The following is a 14,861-nucleotide window of genomic DNA, read 5'->3' on the forward strand; positions in this document are numbered from 1 at the left end:
GCTATACCTGAACAAAAGTGTGCATGCCAAGGAAAGCCTAAAAAATGTCAGGAAAGTTGCAGCTGCATTTCATTCAGATTTGAAAGTACTATAAATCTTTCTATACGTACAGTCATTTGAACTGATGTCTGGGATAGCAGACTCAGAGTAAGGGAATGGCAACTGGTGCCATGTATTGTCTGCCAAATGTAAATGAAAACTCAGCTCAATTTCTAGTGGATTTATCCATGATGGTTTGGAAAAAAATGAGATGGATGAAGAAAAATGTAATGTCAAATATACAACAGACCAGGTTTCAAGATTTTCTACCAGGCAGTCTGTGGAGGTGCTCTTTAAGTAACCTCTGAGGAAAACTTGCATCTTTACAAGAGCCATTTGAGAAATATTAGAGGCTGTCATTTGATAACTGCACAGTATTCACTGTAACAGCGGTGATAGGTGAGATCTGGCTTCAATTCCTTCCTGTACCACAGGAAACCACTTTAAATGTGAGCAAGTCCTTGCTTCTTTCAGCATCTGGTTCACCTTCTGCATTATCATAATAAAAACATCTCACATCACAGAGCTATTGTAAGGATAAATACCCTATCACCTTGAGAGGTGCCAAAACTACTTCAATAGCATAGAGGAGCATAAATATTGCACAGGGGTGTCTAGTGTGAGAACCTCAAAACTCTCAGTTGCCTTTGGAAATGCACCCAGCAATGCTGCTGAAGCTGCTCTACTTATCTTTGATGAAATATCTTCATTCCATGAGCAATGACTCCATAGCAGGCCTATTATAGTTAGCTGACAAAGAAATTGAAAGTTTATCACATTTTTTTGAGACAGGACTTGGTATTTTTTTTAAAAAACTTATTACTCTGATTTATTTGCTTTCTGCATATAAAATAAGGAGCTCCTGCATTTTATAAGTAGTTTGTTGTGGATGGTAATTACTGCGGGGAAGGTTTGTTTTTCTTTAAAAATGAAAAAGATTTTTTTTCCCCAGTGATAGAATCCTTGCACTGATATGCAATTTTCAAACCACTAGAGCATAAGTGTGCATGTTTAATAAGGCAGTATTGACAGGACACAGGAATGGAATATCTTTACGAGTATATTTCTTTCTTTTTGGAGTATACATTTACTTGATAGAGGATAAAACCCAAGTCCTGAAGTATGACCTACAGGTAAAAAAGCCCATCTGCAGCATTCAGACTTACCATATTGGGAGCCAAACATTAACAACCCCAGGAAAATTTCTCATGTAACTTTAAGCTAACAGATCACAATCACGTTGCATATAGTAGAGTTTTTTTGGATGTGGGAGGGCATGTTGCCTTGATTTCCTGGGTTCTGCAATTATGAAAGCTAAGAAGTTTGATACCTTAAACCATTCTTAAAATCACCCCCCTCACCACCCCGCCCCCCGCCATCCATTGCTTTCAACCCAAAAAATGCAATGTTGTTGCAACCAGCAAAATAAACGGAATTAAATGGAAATAACCAGGGCAGAATTTGGAGGTGATCAAGTTTCACTCTGGAAGGGTGCAGAGCTGCTGCCCCTCCCTCCTCTCCTCCGTGTCTTGCATCCCCTCAGCCTACTAAAAAGCTGATTTTTCTCATTGAGACTTCGAAGGAAGCAAGAAAGGACGAAAATCTGACTGTAACAATACTACTTGTAAGTGCTTTCAGGGTTCATGCAAATACAAAAACAAACATGAAGGAGCTTAATTCGGGCATTGGCATAAGGATTGCAAGAATTCACACCGTGAATCTGAGCTTTAGTCCAAAGAAGAAAAAAAGAAAAAAAGAGTATACACTCTTCTCGTCTCCTTGGTGCAAATTGAATAACTGCATAGAAATTGGGAGGCTTTGAATTTGCCCTTCCAGCATACCTGAAGGCACATGAGTCATAGCACCAGCTATTTAAATTTTTTTTTTTTTTTTTTTTTTTTTTGCCACACTGTCTTGGTGGTTCAAAATTTCTTCTTCTATTGTTGTTCCACTGCATTTCAATACCAAAGGGGGAATGCTTTCTCCCTGGGGTATGTCCCACATCAGAATGCTGCTACATGCCCTGCATTTGACCTTTGCTTTTTTTGTTGTTAAAGGGAGGAAAGAGTTGGTATTTTAAAGGAACAAAAATTAATTGTTTTCTCAGAAATGCTTTTATGATGATAGGACAGCTGTGGGAGAAACAAAAAAGAGAATTTATGTTTAAGCAAAGGACAGGGAAAGGTCAGAAAGCAATCTGCAGGACTGCAGAAACACTGCAGCTATTCCTCAGAGCAATTTCTTTGAGCAGTGAAAGAAGTAAAGCCAATTGCATATGCCTCAAATACAAAACAAAACTAAAGTTAAAATAGATGTCAGAGTGCATTTTTGCATTCCTTTTTGTCCTTGTAAAAAAAATTGTGTAATTTCCAGGCCACTACAACATCAATCATGGTGTGATGTGCTGCTAATAAGGCTGGAGACAATGCAATTTCTTGTCAGTCATCAGTCAGTGGCTCTAAGGATGGATTTCATCAGCAAAAGAATCCACAACACGTGGACCTGGTTTATTACTCATGAGACATTGTATGGTGATTTCCTTATAACAATGATTGTTTTTTTCCTTTAATTTTCCCCATCACTTGTGCTAGCAGTTTCAGTATGTAACCAAACCCAAAAAGTTTACCATGGGCAAATGATTTGAATATCAACATAAAACTTTTGGATAACAAAAGTTTCCTGTGGGAAATTAAAATCAGCGGGAAGAGAAGTCTATGTTATACTGAAAGGTGTTACATTGTGCCACCTTTCACTCCAGATGAGTGGCATATTTTTCTGGTAATATCTAATATTGGCTTGAATGTGATGACTTAAAATGTCAGGCATTACTGATTATCAAATCAACAGATCTCCTTGGCTTGGAAAATTTATTTAGAGGAGTGAAATTATGAAACCTAGTCCTAGTTTATCCTGCGGAGCACTAATCTTGTTATTTTTTGGCAGCTGTGAATGTGAATTCCTAGTTAAGATAACAAAGGAAAATATTCTTGCTTGCCCCATATTAGACTCACCCAGCATAATAGCAACAAATAGCATACAGTGACGCAGGTTAGAAAAGCACAAGTAGTATTCAACTATGCCCTTACTATAAGGAATGAAAAATGTTGAAAACAGATAATGCAGTATTTGAAAACATGTTCACAGATGTTTCAGTGCTTTTGCAGAAGGGAAAGTGTCAAAGTGTTAACAAAAAAAAAAAAATGCATTGAAATAGGCAAGTTATGATAATTTCATCCAAATCAATTAAAATATAATTTAGGTAACATTTTTATTTTACAGGAATAAATTTTCAAATTTTTATAAATTTGTAAAATATTTTTAAAACTAAAACATACTTGGCTGTTTTGCCAATATTTATTTTGCAGTTGTTATATACGTTTGGCTTTTGTATTTAGAAGATATATTCATTCTTTTCTCATGGATGAGGAGGACAGGGTACAGGAGCTGCTGTTAAAAAGAAAACACAGGATCCCCTCCTTTTACAAGCCTAGGAAGTCTGACAACATGCATAAGTAGTTCCAATTCTTTACTTGATTTAAAAGGCTTAATGCAAGTTAAATTTACAATGCAAAAAGTAATGGGCTGTGAATGAACTGTTGTAAGATGTCATTTTCAGTATTGTTTGTTAAAGAGATTTTACAATTATTTTGATGATAGGATGCCCCAAACACAGTCTATTTTGTGTAATTTATCCTCTAGCTTTTTCCCCAGTGCCCCATTGTTCTTTCTACAGAGAAGCCCTGTGAAGTCACCCACACTAAATCATACTTGGGGATATTCTAGATGAGTACATCAGTTTTCAGCAGTAAAAGAGAGGAAATTGGTAATTTGCATTTTGCACATAAGACCTTAAGGATTTAGAAAGCTATTTTTAGCCTGGAATAGGTTTGATATTTAAAGCAGAGATCTGATGTCATGTTTAAATGGCCCAACACAGTATGGTACAGAGATCCCTGTGCTCTCATGTGTACCTTTGAATGAGTCAGTGCTGCCCAGCAGCAGTAGCTTACAGCAAGTTTTGCTGCGTGTCCAAAGCATCACTGTCAGAGCTCGGGGCCTTTGGCTGGACTGGGAGAAGCAGATAAGGAAAAAACAGTATGATATAGTATAATATTACTTCTGTTGCTATGACAGTGCTTACAGACCAGCCAAAACCAGGGTTTGTCTGTGCTAGGTGCTCAATTATTCCCCTAGTGGTATGTTTTTATTCTGCCAGCTCCACATCCAGGAAAAATAAAACACTGCAGCTTTGAGCTAGTTTTGGCAGAAGTTTGGGGTTTAGCTATCCATAAGAGAAACAGAAAACCCACAAATAAAATTCAATGTGATGAGTTTTGGCAATACACAAAAAAGCTAAAAAGTGAATTCAGTGATTATGGCATAGCAGAGTTTCTCCTTTTTTTCTCCTTTTTTTTTTTTTTAATCAACGTGTGCTCTGCAAGAGGCCGACCCAGTTCCAACCTGAATGGGTCTCCTCTACTATAACTTCTTTAGTGAACAGAAATACTAAATAAGCATTACCATTATTCATGATAAACCATTTGCTAAATTAATCAAAATCACTGTAGTCGCATTTCAGGAACTGCTGTATGTAGATTCCTGAATGTGATGGAGGTGTTTTATAATTGGTCTTTGAAGTAACACAGCATAGTGAAACCTGATGAAATTCCTGCATGCAAGCACAGTGGAAGCCATTACCTAGAGAAGCAGCTGCTTCCCTTCTGCTGCACTAAAACCACAACGTGTTTATTGGAATTCATAAAATAATCTTGCTAGAGATTCCTCAGAGTGTCTGGAGACGTGAAAACAATCCCTTAGCTTTTGGAAGAGGGTGGTCCAATCTGTGAGCAACCCCAGCAACAGACAAAGCTTTGCCAGGATAAAATGAAAGGAAGGTGGATATACATGAATATGAATGAAGGTGGCTAGAGTGTGTGGGGAGAAAATACAGTCCATAACCCAGGATCAGAGAAAAAGATTGCCTATTTCTGTTATAAACTTGGTTTCCTCTAAGTGGGGCTAAAAGAGAGCAGGGTACGGATATTTAAAAAATAATTCTCAGATTTTGACTTGGGAAAAAAAAGAGATGTTAAGAAAGAGTTGTGAACCAGAACATCAAATGACAGGCTCTGTCCCCTACTGCCAAGTCAGCTTCATGAAGGGACTTTGGTATCTGGTGACAAAGCCTGCCTGCAGGATTCCTGGTACAGAGTGGAACGTAAAAGCAGAAGAACACTTTGTGAGGCTATAGGTTTCTTTAACATCACCGATACTGATGAGAAGAGCCTTCAATTTTTAGCTGAAACTCCGAGAAAGCTTTTAAAATGACTAGGAAGAGCAACAGATTGGATGGTCAGAACAAGAAAAAAAAAGTGGAAATAAATTAGCACTTTTATTCTAGCTTTTTTACTGATGTATCCCTCTTTCCCTTTCTCCTTGCCTTTCCTTCTCATGCAGACCGGTGTGTCCATAGTAAATTGGTCTCTTACAATAATTGATTTTGAAAATTAAGAACGTATTTTAGGCATTTCCAAAGGACAGACACAGACGTGGGAGGTCTGTGCCTTCCCTTACCCTAGCAAGTTCAAACTCTGTTTGAGCTACTAAAAGACCTGTTCTAGTTATGGACGGATGCAATTCTTAAGCCAAATGCTGCCCTCCCAAGATTTAAGATATTCAGCTCATACACACATATCTTCAAATCTGTTTCTGAATGACTAGGTAGCTTTCATTTAAATCCATGTGTTTTCTAAAGAAGTAGCCACGACATTGTGCTGGTTGGAATTTATTGTTCAACAATTGTTCGAGGCTGTGGAATATGATCTGTCAGACTTGCTGTTACTGTGGGCATTCCTGATGCATTATGTTGTTGTGCTATTTGATTTAAAGAGGTAACATATAGTCCTAATGAGAGGTGTGGTTTTAAATAGTCACATTTAAAACCTGGGTATATAATTTGACTTGTTAGCAAGAAGTATTAAATAAGATTTACTTGTTTAATTAATAAAAGTTGAAGCATCAAGTTTATGGTGTTATTTTTATTTTTTTCCTCAGGCAAATAGTTCTCTCATACTCTACCTCCTGCACTAAAGCATTTACCTTTTATGCAAAATGGTCCATCGTAGGCAGTTTTGGAGCAGTCACAGGAGTAGCCGTTGTATTTCTCGACACATTTACCTCCATTTGCACAGTACATCCCGTAGCTCGTGCAGTGGCCAGAGCAGCCAGGCTTCACCCCTGGTGTCACTTTTGCTCTCTCTTCCAGGTCCAGTGTCACCCCGTTCATCCTTAATGAACGAATGCAGCCTAGGAATCCTCGCTGGCCTCCTGCAGCACCTGAGAAGGAGTGTAAAACTGTGAGACTACACTGAACAGATTTTATTGTTGCTTTACATGAAATATCCTGCTAAGCTTGTGACAACAGCTGGAAATGGTAACTTCTTTAAAACAAGGAATTACCTTGTCCAGATGACAGTACAATCAATGAAACCTAACCTTTTGATACCATACCATAAGTAAGCAAAAAAGGTAGATTTTTTTAGCAATAAGTGTTTGTTTTACACTGAATAGACATTTGAGATTCTAGCCCTACACTGCAAGATTTCACTTAATTTCAACGTCAAGGTTTTTAGAGATAATGGTGGAAGAAAAGGGCTTGGCTAGATTGCTAGGTATAGCCTTTTTTTCCATGTAATTAGTGATGATGGATGCTCATAATAATAATAATGCCATAATATGCTTTGTAGTGTTACATTTTTCAAAGCTACGATGGGCAAAGAAGAAAAAGATTGAAATCCCCACTCTTAGTTACCATAGGAAATATAGATGTTAATTTCCAAGAAACATCAGGTACACTGATTAGTTGTCTGAACATAGAGTAAAGAATGTAACACTCAAAAGCTACACTTGAAAGTCTGAGTGGAGATAGTTTTTCATAGCAGTTAATAAGAACTGTTCTTTTTTATCCCTAGTAAGCACTTGCTGAAAAATATGATTTCAGCTAGGAAAGTCATATCTGAGGCTGGATTAGAAACAACAACCATAAAAAGCAAACAAAAAAATGCAAGTAAATAACAGTGAGTGGCTGGCATCCTTTCTGCTCATCCCTCCTCCCTCTGATTACTGCAGTGCCCCAGGTGCCAAAGGGTCCCTGAGGAGATCTGAATGCTCATCACCACAGAGCACAGAGCCTGACATTTACCTGAGTGGGGAAGAGGACTAAATATGAACCAGAGACAGCCACTTCAAATCAAGTGCTGGTGACTGGATGACTTGGACTGGAGGAGGCAAGGCTTGGTCTCTGATGAGTGCGCAAGGCAGAGGGAATTCTGGTGTGATTCTATTCTATGTAAACTCACATACACTGCAGTGATGGAAAACCTTCTTTCTCCTTTGGTGACTGTCCTAGTCCCCAGGACACAAAGTCATCATACCTAAGGCTTTCTTGCTGGCCCAAAGAACAGATTAATCTACAGATTTATTTTATAGAATGTGGAACAGGAGGCACTGAAGTTCCAGTGTTCATTTTGGGCACTCCAACTCAAATATATTCTAGGACTGACTCTAGGTAAGGTTTAAATCTGTTCTCTGAGAGGTGTGATCCAATCATGACATTATATGGCACAGATATTATTCAGAAAGAAAAAAAATCCATTGCAGATTCTGACATTTCTGTTTTGGCAATATATGTGCTACATATTTCAATACATTGCTGGTGTTGAAGTCAATTCAAAACTAACAAATAAAATCATAATTACTAACAGTTCTCAAAGAACTCAGACTGGAAAAAACTCCCAGCTCTTCCTGCTTTTGGCAAAAGGTTTGGTATTTCTTTTAAAAGGTTAAGGCTCTCTCTTTTAAACAAACTTCATCTTTCAGCTTATTTTGAAACTGCCTTTTATTGAGATCATAGCAATAAAGGAGAATCTGAGCTTGTAAATAAAACCTGCACATCTGGTGACACATTACACACAGTTTGAAGTGACACTGGGCTGATTACTAAGGCAATGAAGGCTTTAAACATAATTTTAATTCATTTGTATTGTTGAATGCTGACTAACATGGGGGAAAAAGAAGAGATTTTTTTTCTTTTCCCCCTCCCTCTTCTCCTTTTACAGATATCTAGAGAGGTATGAAAGTACTTCTTTACTCAACATTTTATGGGGTTCTGATTTCTGCTAATGACACTTGGCATGTCTGTGCTTTGCAGCCCCGAGGCTAACAGTCAGAGAAATACAAGTGCTGCTGCAATAACCTGCCCAAAATGTAGTGGAAACCAGTAGCTCCAGAAAGCAGCTGGACTAACTTGGTTCCAGGGACTGCATTTGTGTAACACTATGTGGTGTTTTCCTACACTGAATGGGCCAACAGCCCGTGGGACTAAAGGAAAAAGACCACAGTGAGAGCCGTGAACAAAAAAGGATGGACTGTGATCAAATCTAAAGAGGCTGGAAGTGCTGCTGAGGCTGGGATGGGCACTGCAGGCACATGCAGTCCTGGCAAGACCTCAGCAGAAGTTTTCACTTTCCTAGTGCAGAAGTTTGCATGTCTGGGAGAGGCACTTGGCAAAAAATAAGTTTGGCACTACAGCCTGCTGGAGGTACTTTCAGCCAAGGAATCTTACCAACGTAGAGCTGGCTGTACAATTCCAGCCGCGTGTGTCCTTCTGTCGGCGCTTTCCGCACCTCCAGGGGCAGCTGGTCTACCTGCAGGCTGGCCTGCTTGACATTCCTCTCGGCGTTGACCCGATGCCACTGGTCGTCGTTGAGCTGGCTGGGAGACCTGACGACGATTTCCACCGGCCCGTTTCCGACGTCGAATGAAAAGGAGACCTCTGTAGCAGCTGAAATATCAAGGAAAAAAGGTGTTTGCAGTTTGTTTACAACCTTACATTGTAAACACATTCACTTAACGCTGCCTGAACAGTAAGGAGTCGTATTGAGTAGTAATAGGTATTGCAAAGTCCTCTGTCTGAATTTATAAGCACATTCAGTTCCTTCTAACTTGAGAAGGAGGTAGACTTTTAGAAGGAAACATCAACAGACCCTAAACAATGATCTATGATCTCTGAAGCTTTCCAGGTTTTTTTGTTTGATTGGTTTTTTTTGTTTGTTTGTTTGTTTGTTTTTCCCCAGGGGATAAGTATTTTGATAAAAAAAATGGCACAGAAGTCTAATTTTTTTTTTAAATTACTTTGAGAGGTAATTCATTTTTGCAATGAACTAGTAATGCTGTGGTTATGACCTATGTGAGTTTTTATGGCTGAAAAAGAAATGGATCCTTAGTAAACATTACAATGCTCTGTTTATGGTGGATGATTCAAATCATGTTCAGAAATTTTGCAAATGTCCCTTAGGCCCTGTTAAACACTCCTGTGGGCCATCCTTGGCAAATATATGCTTGGTACTTATTATTAAATGGGGAATGTGATTAATAATATATAAAATATTTTGGAATAAAGAAATATAATTTTGACTTCTCTAATTTATATAACTTGGAGCTGAAAATTATATTCTGATGGTAAAACATTAGATGAAAGTGTTAACAGACAATGGATTATCCATGATAGCATTCACAAAGGAGGATACAAGACAGAAGTAAAAACAACCCAGAGTTCCCTTTGTTTTTCTTACATATAGAATAAAAAAGCCAGAGCTCCCTCTGAAAAATCTCAGTTGCCCAATTATGATCTCAGTGTTCCAGTACAGCTGTGGTTTCTTCTTTGCTTGAATTAATAAAACACTATTATAAAAATCTTACTCAGTAAAGGTATTAAATTGTGGCAGAAGCATCACTCTATAGTCATTACTACTAACAATACTGATAAATAGCGGGAAATATTTTTGTACATGACCTAATAGATTTTCATAAGGTTATGTCAGACTTAATTGACAGCATTTTTATGAAACTGAAAGGATAGGAATAAACTTTTTACAGAGAATGTTCTTTCAAACCACATTTATTATATAATTGATTTTTTTTTCAAAATTGGCTACTTCTAAAAGAAAAAAAATAAAAGCTGTTGTACTTTCTGTTCTCTGCTGAATAAAATAATTTAATTTCTTGAATGAACTGCCTTTCTTAAGCCATTTAGTCTGTTTGGCCTTTCGCACTTTACAAAGCACAAAATTTGTATGAGCTAATGCTTGCTGTTAAAGAAATAAATATGTTTCATTTTAATGATGTTTTGTAACTTCAGCAGTTCTGCCAATAAACTCAGGCAAATTAGGCATTAGAGTAAAACCTCTCCAGTACTTAAATTGTATGTTGTGTTCAAGTCTACTTTCAAGGGTGTGTGTATAATTCTCCTTTACATTTTGCTTTGAAGATCCCTTCGCTGTCAGGCTTGCATTGCTTCCCAAAAGCTGTCTATCTACGACTGTAAAATGAGAACCCCTTAACAGACTTTTGCTCTTATTCCGAGGCAGCTGGTGACATTGTTAACATTACTCATGGGTAACTTGACTGTCAAAGAATCCAGGATTTTTGAAAACCTCTAGAAGAATGTTTCTTTTATACCATTTGTATAAATTAATATTATATTTTTATACCTATATTTTATTTATGTACCTAATATTATATTTTTATACCTAATCTTATAGTTGGTGAAGGAAAAGCATTTCAGAAAAATCTGCTCATGAAAGGCCATTTTCAGTGCATATACCTTACTGATGTGCTTGAAAGTTAGAGAGGATAATACAGCACCTATAAGACTTTCCTGATCCTTCCACAAACTACCTAAAACCATGATTCTCATACCCAAAGGTAGGAAACATATTTGCTAGACTGATGGACATGATAAAAACATGAAACATGATGATGAAAACAACTTTACAGACGGGCAGAGGCTTCATGACAGGATGTCTCATGTGCAAGTTGTGTTGCTGGTTCTGACTCTTCATTCCTCTATTTTCAGTCTACGGAATAAGTGTGTTTTCCAGCCAGGGACATCTCTAGGTAAAATGACTGGCACTTGTACCTTAATAGAAATGGATGTATATCTGACCACAGGCACGTCAGTCAGAAAATGAAGGCAAAAGAAATTGTACCACTGCCCCAAATGAGACAGGTAACCTGGTGACAACTGACAGGGAGAGGGCTGAGGTACCCAGCTTTTTCTTGTCTCAGCTTTCACTGGCAATTGCTCTTCCCACATCTTTTGAGATCCTGAATCTCAAGGCAGGGACTGGGGGAATAAAGAGTTCAAGGTCAGGTTGGACAGGACTTTGAGAACACCATGCAGCCCCTACTCCTCCTTTTTTCCTCTATCCTAGCTCTGCTGCTGAGCAAGGTGTTGTCCCTTTGGTCAACGAGCAACTGTCTTGGTTGTGTCCCTTTCCAATGTCTCAGCGTCCTGATGAGAAAGGCAAACCTTTGATGTTGTGGAATCACTGCTCAGCTACAGCCAAAACACTGGTGTGGTATCAATGCTGCTTTAGGCACAAATCCAGAACACACCACCACATGGGCTGCTGTGGAGAAAACTGACTCCATCCCAGCCAGAGCCAGTACAACATCAAATTCACTGGGAAGTTCAGCTCAACTACTGTGCAGAAGAATAGCAATTATTTAGCTTTTTTTCCTAAGTATGTGGTACTTTTCAACTTCCCTATGTCTACACATACAACCCCCTTTGACTCGAATACATTGTTGGTTGATGTGACAGTGGTATTATTTTGTCAAATGTTTGAAGGGGATGATTACAATATATCTAACATACATGTACATACGTGACTATTTATCCAAAGTGACCAACTGGACCAAGAAAAGATTTTTTTTTTTTTTTTTCAGAAAGATGCAGAAAATGAGCTGCCCAGGTCCCAGAGATTTATACTGCTCAGTCACTTTGTAGTGGATGAAGTGAGTTTTCCTAGAGATAATTTTATTTCCTATTCTATCAAATACAGTAAAACTCAAGCCACTCTTTCTAAGAAGTAAGAATAAGGATCAGATGTTGAACAAATGTTTGAAATTGTTAAATTGTGATATTGAAAAAAAAATAAATGTGGGTTTTAGTTATTTAGTCAATACAAGGTTTTGTGATGGAAATTTCATAATATTGAACAAGGGTGAATTTTTTTATGGGCTCCTGCTACATATATTGACTCAATAATCTGAGGTTTGTGGATTAGTTTTACCCTTTCTGTACCTTGTGCAATTAATTATAATTAAATCTGAACACGTTCCTTTTAGTGATTCAGTTTTCTAAGGTCTCTGGTCATGGTCAGCCATCTGTTCAGAACACAGAAGAGCAACTCTGGCAAAAAAAAAATGCCCTTCTCACCCTTTGTTCTGTGTTCTTGTTTTTTAGCTCTATTCAGATCCCATCTTAAGTCTATGAGGTATTTGCCCATATATGCCCATAAAAAGGAAGGGATATGATTGAGCCGCTGTGCAGGACAAGCTGGCTAGGCTGGGTGAGTGGGATAACAAGAACCTATGAAGTTCAACGAAGACAAATATAGGTGCTTGCACCTGGGAAATTATAATCCAGGACCACAGCACACTCCGTAATTTTCCCAGCTAGGGAGCAGAACTGTGGCAAGGGACCTGGGGGAACTGGTGGACAACTACCTCAGTATAAGTGAGCAGTGTCATGTAGCAGAGAAAAAGCAAACAGGATGCTTGCTAACATCAACAAGGACATCACCAGCAGAGATAGAGAAGTTATTTTCCCACTCTTCTCAGTGCTTGCCAGGCCAAATATGGATGTACGATGTCCAGTTTCAATCCTCACTAGACTAGAAAGATGCAGACAGGCTGGAGAGGGTCCAGAGAAGGTCCACAAAAATGATGAAAGGACCAGGAAGCCTATCATATGAGGAAAGGCTGAGAGAACTGGGTTTGTTCAGCCTTGAGAAAGGAGGCTTGGGGGACACCTTTCAAGACTATGTTCCAGTATTTAAAGGGTGGTTACAGAAAGGTGGGGATGTTCTTTTTACAAGAAGTCATATGGAAAAGATGAAGCCTAATTGCTAGAAGTTACTCCCAGGGATATTATAATTGCACACAAGAAGAAAACTTTTCAAAATGAGAAGAATAAGCCATTGGGATAATCTCCCCAGAAAAGTGGTAAGTTCCTCAACAATTGGACATTTTTTTGGATTGCATGCTGGCACATCTTGTCTAGACTGTGCTTTTGTCAAGAAAATTGGACCAAATGATTCTTGAGGTCCTTTCTAACCTGGTATTCTATGATTCTGTGATTCTATGACTGCACTGTCTGTAGGATCCAGTTTCTTGAGTGCTTCGTTTCAAGGCTTTCTAGTAGATATACTTTAGTTACACACAAGTTCTCAGGGTTAACTGCAAGGGAAGTAGCATGCACTGCTCTGTCCTTTGCCATGCAAAATGTCAGGTTAAATGGGCTGATAGACTTTTCTGGTATTCAAGACCTATGACCAGCTTGATCTCCCATTTTCCTTGAACTTTTTGTATTTCAAGTGTCTTTGACCCCTGCTATTTTCTAGTTTGATCTTTGCTGATACATTTCAGGCTAGGATCTCTAGTTAAAATGAAGTTGGCAGCAAAGTAAGAGATGTTGATGGATGGTTGGATACTCACAAAATGCTAAGCAGTAGGTGGAAGCTTTCAAGACATAAACTGTGGAAAAAGAAGGAAGAGGGATTATAACCCTCCTCACAGCCAATTTTTTTATGCCCATCTCTTTATTTCTCTCCTTCTGCCCCATTATCCTTTCTACAAAACACATTTTCATCTCCTCCCTTGCACTTTGTTTCTCTCACCTCCCCGATGTATTTTTATACCTTCAAATGGGACTTACTGATGTTTTAGTTGACTTACATCAAAGGGAATAGTATCTAACTTCTTTAGGATCCTTTTGAAATTCAATTCTTAGAACATAAATGCCTTGTTATAGCTCGAATCAGAGCTCACTTGCTTGGCTGTAAAACAGTATACAACAATAAGCTATAAACTGTAAACTAAACGTGCCAGACAGATACTTGTTCTGTGAAAACAACAGCTTCAAAATACTCTATCTCTGTAAGGGCAACATCTGCCAAATTTCTTGGGCTGTTTGTTTGTAAATACACTTCTGATGAGGGGCTCTCTGACTAAATCAGGAGACAGAATTCAGTGAAATGATTGCAAATGAATGAAAACTTAATCAAGAAATAGACACGGAAATGTAGAAACATAGAACTAGTGGTCTACCTATTTTTATGGGAAACCACAGTCAAAATCAGGTCTCATATCTATAGTCACTGCAATCCTTCTCATTGCCTTTAGTAGACTGGATAGAAAAGAGAGCTTTCTAGGATTTGAAAGCAATTATCTTGTCCACCTTTCCCACTTGGACAGATGAGTTTAAAGACATTTTTACAAATTCATAGCTGAACTGCTTTCACTGGTGCCCTCATTTGCACAGGGCTGAGGGAGGCCATGCCAGTGCTGACATGGAAGCAGCATTGATAGGTTGTTCCTGGCTGCTCAAAAGAGGTGGAAAGGGCTACAGATGGTACCCCGAAGTGCCATATTGGAACAGAGGACCTGCTTTAAGGAGGCCACTTCTCAAAGGACACAACTAAAAATTAAAGCTACCAAAGCAACATAACAGAGAGAGATTGTTGATTCCAAGCTGCTTGACTGCAATACAGAAACGACTGCGTAGCGTGGCCGTCTGTTAATAATCAGGTAGTTGTCTAAAACCATGAACATATTTACAATAATTGGACTAAGCATCTGGATGGTTTCATCATTTATCTAATTCCCAAATGAAATGCCCATTTGAATTAATGACCAAAAATGTCATTCATTTGACCAAATGACAGTGCACATCTAATGCCCAAGACTGCAGTGAT

At 38.4% G+C, this 14,861-nt stretch overlaps 1 protein-coding gene across 1 annotated transcript in view; it reads right to left on the reverse strand.

Annotated features, from left to right (window-relative positions):
• Window positions 1-14,861, reverse strand: part of CNTNAP2 (contactin associated protein like 2) — a gene marked incomplete at its 5' end in the record, with an annotated part of 444,129 nt that overhangs the window by 79,835 nt on the left and 349,433 nt on the right. Inside the window, 2 exons of the mRNA XM_027896436.1 lie at window positions 6,139-6,375; window positions 8,663-8,881. Coding sequence (XP_027752237.1) covers window positions 6,139-6,375; window positions 8,663-8,881 — 456 coding nt within the window. The remainder of the gene's footprint in view (window positions 1-6,138; window positions 6,376-8,662; window positions 8,882-14,861) is intronic.

The sequence above is a fragment of the Empidonax traillii genome, unplaced genomic scaffold (genome assembly GCF_003031625.1).
Source record: "Empidonax traillii isolate 1590-97213 ecotype Southwest subspecies unplaced genomic scaffold, ASM303162v1 scaffold496:size689020, whole genome shotgun sequence".
Lineage (NCBI taxonomy): Eukaryota > Metazoa > Chordata > Aves > Passeriformes > Tyrannidae > Empidonax > Empidonax traillii.